Genomic DNA, 7,236 nt, shown 5'->3' with positions numbered 1-7,236 from the left:
ACAGTTTCTTGAATTCATGAGGTCGTAAGAATATCCACTCACGGTTTAAGAGAGCATTATATCCCTACCAGCTCCCTTTGAACTCGCCTAGTAGGAGATTTTAAAGTATCTGATGAAATGAATAAATTCTAAAAAAATGACTTAGAAATTCAGGCTTCATAGTTAAAATATTATGTTTCCATTGAAATAGAAAAATGTTTTCTAAACCCTAAAAAACTTACATGGTGTTTGTGTATGGAAAACATTTTCGCCTTGATGTGTAATGGTTGAGAGTCGATCTTTCCCGTCACCGGTTTCCCCCCAAATTGTAGCCTGGTTCTTAGCTTGTCATTTACCTTCCTTACAAGAAAGGGAGCCATCTTTTGTGATTTCCAACCTGTTTGCTCTCTACCAGTTTCTTATAAATCTCTGACTTTAGAAACCGAGGGAAAGAATCCTTGGCCATGAGACTGTAGATTAGCTTCTGAGCCTCGTCAAAGCACTTGAGAGTGGGCTCTGCGACGTTCTTTGAGATGAGGTCCCTGGTACTGAAGTCAATGTTAATCTGTGGAAATAAGATCGCATATCAGTAGATTAGCTCCATCAAAATATAGTCAGTGAGGAATCACAGCAGTTTAAAACTATGAATCGCTTGAACGTTCAAGTTTAACGTCGGAGGGGTATGTGGAGCTGATCGTGGTTTTAGTTCTGGGAATTAAATCAAATAAAAGTGTGATGTCAACATACACCACGTTGGGGGGGGAGCTATTATCAAAGTTATTCCACATTTCTCTCTAAGGCCTTTTTTTGTATTTTTCTGAGCCTAAGTGATACAGGTGGGTCCTGATCCCTTGAGACAATGTCTCCCACCTTTGGCTGATTTTCACCGTCAAACAGATAAAGGTCAGAAAGCCCTTCTTTTAGAAAGTAAGACATTATCACCTGCCATAGTGGGGAACCTCCAAAATACTAAAAATGAAGAATTTATACTGTTGGATAGGAGTTGATTCTTTCCCCCTTATATACTATTTTTTAAAATTTATCTTTATTGTTGAAAGTATTACAGATGTCCCCTTCCCCCCCCCATTGACCACCTCCCCTCCCCCTGCACCCCCCAGGTCTTCACCGCACTATTTTTAATTAAAATAAATTTTGTTTCAAAACTCTATTCCACATTGATGTCCATGGTTTCAAAAAGGAAAAACAAACCGAACTTGAAATCCAGGAGCATATTTAAGTTGGGTTTCTGTAGGGCTAACTCCAGAGCTGTTTAATTTGAGACACTAGACACAATTTCTCTAGGGCCTGGATCGTGGTGCTAAGAAAACAGAAACGGCTGAAGAATTCTTGCTGAGTCAGGGAAGGACCAGGGATCATCCTCAGGAGCTCCTCCTGGAGTTTACAGATGTTTTCCATCTGAATGCATAGTGGCAGTTCGATTTCCCTTTAGGTGGATTTAGTGCTTTTTAATTGGGAGCAGATTTGCTGGGAGATGAATATTCACGAAGCTGGAATATTTCACTCACCTCTTTAGGGGCGTCAGCCTCAATGAATTCAGAATAGATCGTCTTGGCTTTGGAAGCGATTTTTTCTGTGCTTTCCGTTTTCTTGAAGTCCTCGCAGGCAAGCCAGAACTCAACATTCTCTTCACTGAACTCTGATTTCAGGAATGTTCGGAAAGCCTCGAGACCGGCTACGAAATAATATGAGTGAAATTTTGTGTACCATGCAACTCAGTAACACGACCAACATAAGTACTGGTGCAGTGGGAGCGCTTATTGAGCGTTCAGTGGCAAACGTTTATCACTCCTCTCAATACAACCTTTACATGTTTCGGGTTTTAACTTTAAAAACCTCACTTGAATCAGTTGAAATAAACATAAAATATCGTATCTGTTGTTCCACAATGAGCTCCATTAACAAAGAAAACCTGTGCGTTTTCTCTTTAGATCTGAGAAGTGCAGCAGTTACGTTTGGGGGACGGTCTTGATGTCAGATACTTCATTGAAAACCCCATTGACTTTGCTTTTTTAGACCCACTGCACTGAGCCCAGACCAAGTTAGTGATGTTGCTCGTGTAGAGTAAGAATTTCTTGGTTGTTATGAGTTATTGAAAAACACACAAGTTGATACTGAAAAGTTAGGTTGTGTTGGTTTATTAAAGCAAAGGAGGAGGGGCTGGCATTTGTTAATTTTGGGTGAATATACTGGCCAACTCTAATCTCTAAACGAAAAAGTAACTGGCAGGATATTTGGTGTGAATGCTTCTCCCTGTTTTGTGGTGATAGGTGGATTAAAATAGACTTAACAATGTTAAAAAAAATTTTTTTTGCAATAGAGTTGAAATAACAAGTCATTGCAAAAGGTTATCGGGTGCCAATTAAAATTCTCAGTAGAAATATTGGAGTGTGGATGTCGTTAATAAGTGAGCACTATAAAAAATTTAATTAACTGCACGCTTTCTGAATTTAAAAATACACCCAAGGAGCTTCTGTGACACACATTTAGGTTATAAAAACCGTCTTAGTAGCCCTTAATGAAAATTTTCTCTGAGTTTGGTCCAAACAGTGATGAATTTGAGGGTTCTAAACAGAATTGATGATAAAATATATTTTATATCGAGGATAAAGCATAGTTTAATGATACCGAAAGGGTATTGTAGGTTGATGAAGGCATAGAAGCCTTTTCCCAGTGAGGTTAATTTAAGCAGATCCCAGAGAGGTGGGAAGTTAGAGACCAAGAATCGATTACTTTCTCCCATCCTGTGATGTCAGTGAAGGACTATTCTGAACTAACAGTTGTTACCAACTTCGGACCCGATGGGATGGACTAGACACCCAGACCTGGAGCTGGTTACCTCTGTCTGGGACACACTCTTTATTGTACTGTTTTTCTGTCCTATACATATAATTTCAATGTTCAAAAGCCGTCAAGTGAATTTGGAAATAACGTGCTACATACAGTTAAAATCTGATTATCTGAGCCGCGCTCTGAGGAGTGGAACGGCTGTTGGTCGGATCCAGCAGGCGCTGACGAGAGGAAGGACGGAGTGATCGCTGGGGAGACCTGCTCCGGGGCCTGTGCCCAGGAGGTGCCTGGCCGTGGAGGCGTCCCCTCGATCAGCACCGTTAGGTAACCTGGTGAGTCACTGAATTGTCGAGAGCTTTAAAAGGCTCTGGTGTTATAAAGTACAAGAACCAAACAGCTGTTCCGGTGGATCTGCGACTTTCCCACACGGTGTGGGCATGAAGTACAAATCCCCGGAGATGCGCGTAGGGACGCGTGTGCTGTGGTCGGCTCAGTTCTAAGGGACAGTCCCCTGCTCCGCCCACGGGCAGAGAAACTCTGCTCTGAGCTCACCCAGCCTGTCTCACTGTTTATACATTTAAGGGAAAAGAAAACAAATCGTGCCATTCGAAACTTACAAAAATGCAACCCCGTATCCTTGAGGCGGTTTGTAGCTGACCTGGTTGAATTCTCGGGCTACTGTGAATTATTTTATGTTTATGCTTTAGAAATGAGTTATTTACGAGTGATGAAAATTAGAGTATAATTTCACTGAATTCAATATAAGTCTATATATAAAGAATTTATTCAGCTTCATGTGTTAAACTTTTCTAATATTCTGATATTTACTTTATGAATTTAACATGGAAATACCATTTGATTAGTTCAAACAATGCAACATTTAAAAAATATTCTACAGAAGTCTGGTGTCATTTCCCCCCCCATTTGAGATGAAACTGCTGCAAAGCAGAATGATTTATCAGAAGGCCCAGCGACCGTCATCGGTGTCTATTTTGTATCATCTGGGATCCTTTATTTATAATTGGCCCAAATTACCTTAGTGAGCCACCATATCTAATATAAATACATCTCAGCACATGTACATATTATATAAACACATACATTTAAATATGGTTCTGTATTTGCTAAAAATAAGAATAGCTCAGTTGAAATAAATACTTTATACACTTTATTTTGGCCTACAGGGCATGAAAAACAAGTGATTTTTCTAAATTCTTAACTTTTCAATAGTTTGTATGTTTCTTTCAACTTGTAACAAAAATAGTCATTATACACAGCAAATGACAACCAGTCTAAGGAAACGACAGATTCCTCACTTGCTTTCTCTTTGGACGCTTGGAGTAACCCTGTTTTATTTTTGGCCCAACCTAATTCCATTTAGACCATGGGCCTGTATAAATTTGTGTGACTGTGGAAAATCTTATACTTTGAATATTGATCGAAGTCATACTACATAGTATGTCTGTCACTTTCAGGATTTAACAATTTGCCTTTAAGTGCTGTGTTTTCAGACCTGTTCTCGGTTGGTTCTTACCTTGGTTGGCTAAGAGTGTGTCCATGTTTTCACACCACGCCACTGTTTCTGTCGTCGGCGACCTGTAGAAACAGCATCTACCCTTGACAATAGCATTGTGATCTTTTTCTTCTACAACCTATGGTAATATTGGAGTTACCTGTATTTGTTGAATCGCATCATTTACATGAGCTTTGTGCCATTGATTAAACTGCAAAAGGTCAACCAGAATTATACAGGGCGGGGGGGGGGGGGGGGGTAGGTTTCAGCTGTGAGTACGAGAAACACAGTTTATTCCTGTATTATTATTTATTATTTTATTACTTTCCATACAAATAACTGTAAACTTACTTTTGCCCCAGCCTATATAATGTTTTTCCACAGTGCACAGCAGTTCAACACACAGTAGGATGTAACTTGACATCATCAAGTTTTTTATTAATCCAACTGAGAGTGTTAATAGTATTTGCAAATTTTTGAATTATAATCAAGGCACGAGAGAAATATCGCTTATTGTTTTATAAAATAGTAAACGTCTCCACTATAAACATATTAATTGCTGATTTATGGGGCATTTCTCTAGTCTGTTCCTGAAAAGTTATCATGGCGGCAATAGTGATGAATGAACTATTTTCCAAGTTTTCACAATATAGCTAATTATCCATTTCACAGTTATGCATCTCAAAAAAGTTTTTAAAAAGTTTTTATTAACGATTTGTAACATGTAGTATGTAATGATTTTGAAAATGCTTATGTATGTATTTTGAGAAGTCTTTACCCCAACTCTGAGACACCTTCATTTCTCCTTAGACTGGTGGGCCTCTAGTTCTGGGCTGATCTATTTAAATCTAGGAATCTCTCAGGACAGATTAATATCTTTTGCAAAGTAGTCAAAATATTTATATACTTAAGCCTTCTGAAGAAGGTATATTTTTGGGGGTGTGATGTAGAAATAATAAATCAGGTTTAAGATATAAACTTTTGAGTTGCAAATATATCATGAATGATTCTTCTTATTAAACAGAGATCTTGATGAAATAAGCCCCATCCATAGAAAGCATCCCCCCTGCAAAAGTCTAGGATTATGTAGCTGTGATGTGCAGATGACTTGGCTATGGAAAGGGGTGGTCTAATTAAAGGTTTCTGTTAAAATAATGGGTAATAAAATAGCCTTATACCAAGTCATTCTCACAGAATTTCACATTGGCGCATCAAGGTGACTAACCTTAACGACATATGCTAGTGGGAAGCCCCTCTAGGCTTCTAGGCTCTATTACTTGCCGTGTCTTGCTGCAGTTTTAGTGCTTGTGTTAGTATTGACTGTGTTCCCCTCTGCGTGGTTGTCATAGTTGGAGTCTCAGGCGCTAACGGCTGTTCCCACTGTCCGATATCTCTCATGTATCAGGGGCCGCTAGAACCCAAGCAGGCGCGTCAGTTTGCAACACAAACGCTTTCTGCAACCCCCCCTACAGTGAGGCCATCAGTATGCGTACGCTTCGTTCATGCTCTGGAACATTTATAACGAATACTTTGAGAATGCTTTTTCTGCGATCGAGTTTTATTGTATGTCATACATATGTGTCCTCTGAAGAATAATTTACAGTAATTGGCTACTCAATAGAAATTTTTCGGAAGACAGAGATGCGTAAATCTTGTAAATTATCAGATGAAAATGGGATATTTCTTATTTAGATGGGAGTGAGAGATATCTTTTATGTTTTAAAAAGTTCAACTACATCAATGAAAGGAATCCATTGAATTAAAATTGGGGAAGAAAGTGTTTGACAGTGTACTGACCTGGTTGAATTTTACTGGGCATGTGGTACTTTAAGTGGACAATGTCATCTCTTTTCTTTTATCTGGATTTTACTTGTAACTTTGACAGAGCTTTTGTCTGGCTCTTCTCATTGTGTTTGTGTTTTCTATATAATTGTGATGCATGATTAGCGTAACTGTGTGTGTGTGTGTGTGTGTGTGTGTGTGTGTGATTTGCTGTGAAAATTCACCACGTAGCTGGAGCCAAAATCGCACTTAGTATTTCATGGGGTTTTGGCTGATTTCCTTTCTGCTTCCCTCATTAAGTGAGCGCCATCAAGGCCAGCAGTCCCCACATTTTGTGTCCGGAGAAGAGCCAGGCCAGATGGGAGCCGCGTGAAAGCTACCAGTTATCCCGCTAATCGCGCCGGCTGGGGCCAGTTGTGCCGCATTGGAAACTGCGGACTCCAGCACCGTGGCGTTCACGGCCCATTGGCGGTGTGCCCGAGAGGGGGCAGTTCAGGCTGGGCCCGTGTGCTCGAGGAAGTGGCAGCTGCTTCCTTAGCCAGCCCTTCGTATCCATCTTCGAATTTGTAAATAAACATTGCAATAATGAATAATGTTTGCGAGGATCACACACAGACACATATATATATAGCTTAGGCCTCTCACCCAAACATTTAATCATCTTGAGAAGCTTCCCGTAAAGAGAGCCCAGTGGTTTCCCCCGGTCTGTGACCTTTCTTTGTCTCAGTGAGTAAAAAGTTACTGCCAAAGCGAGCGAGTTGTGGACGTATTTTAGAAATGGAGAGGAAATCAATGGAGAAAGCAGAAAAAATAAATCGGGAGGAAAGACAGCAATCAGCATATTTATCATAAATGAAGGAACAAGACATGGAGACTGGTGAAGGCTCAAGGGTTTCGCTTGAGCACCTCCTGAGATAAAAATAGCTTTAAACGGCAACTCACTTCACGGGCATCGTTCTCTGCGCTGTCGACGGTCACGGGGGATGGCGAGTTTCTCTTTCCGACCGACACTGAGGCTGAAGGTGGTGCGACAGTGGGGACGTCAGGTTAGTATGCAGGCCCCTGCCCCCTGGGCCACACTCGGCCTTCTTTCGATCATGCTGGTCTCAGCTCCCCCCACCCCCATTTCATGGTTAACTGCTCTCTGGTCAAAA

General features: G+C 40.5%; 1 protein-coding gene across 1 annotated transcript; it reads right to left on the bottom strand.

Moving 5' to 3' along the window:
• Positions 1-340: 340 nt before the first annotated feature.
• RGS21 (regulator of G protein signaling 21) lies at positions 341-7,035 on the bottom strand. The gene is made up of 4 exons (XM_016221170.2): positions 7,025-7,035; positions 4,322-4,398; positions 1,506-1,672; positions 341-544 (listed from the first exon to the last, which is right to left on the bottom strand). Exons 1-4 carry the CDS (start codon positions 7,033-7,035, stop codon positions 341-343), a joined length of 459 nt encoding a protein of 152 aa, XP_016076656.1.
• Between the last annotated feature and the right edge of the window lie 201 nt (positions 7,036-7,236).

This window comes from Miniopterus natalensis, chromosome 21 (genome assembly GCF_054644295.1).
Source record: "Miniopterus natalensis isolate mMinNat1 chromosome 21, mMinNat1.hap1, whole genome shotgun sequence".
Lineage (NCBI taxonomy): Eukaryota > Metazoa > Chordata > Mammalia > Chiroptera > Miniopteridae > Miniopterus > Miniopterus natalensis.
Note: the sequence above shows the minus strand (reverse complement) of the source record. Positions and strands in the feature narration are given on the sequence as shown.

What these genes read in the sequence shown, in the direction of transcription:
- RGS21 (XM_016221170.2), bottom strand. An exon ending in CACACTCTTAGCCAACCAAG is followed by an intron (nt 1,673 to 4,321) that starts GTAAGAACCAAC and finishes ATTATTTCGTAG; the next exon opens with CCGGTCTCGAGGCTTTCCGA. An exon ending in AGGCTGACGCCCCTAAAGAG is followed by an intron (nt 545 to 1,505) that starts GTGAGTGAAATA and finishes TTATTTCCACAG; the next exon opens with ATTAACATTGACTTCAGTAC.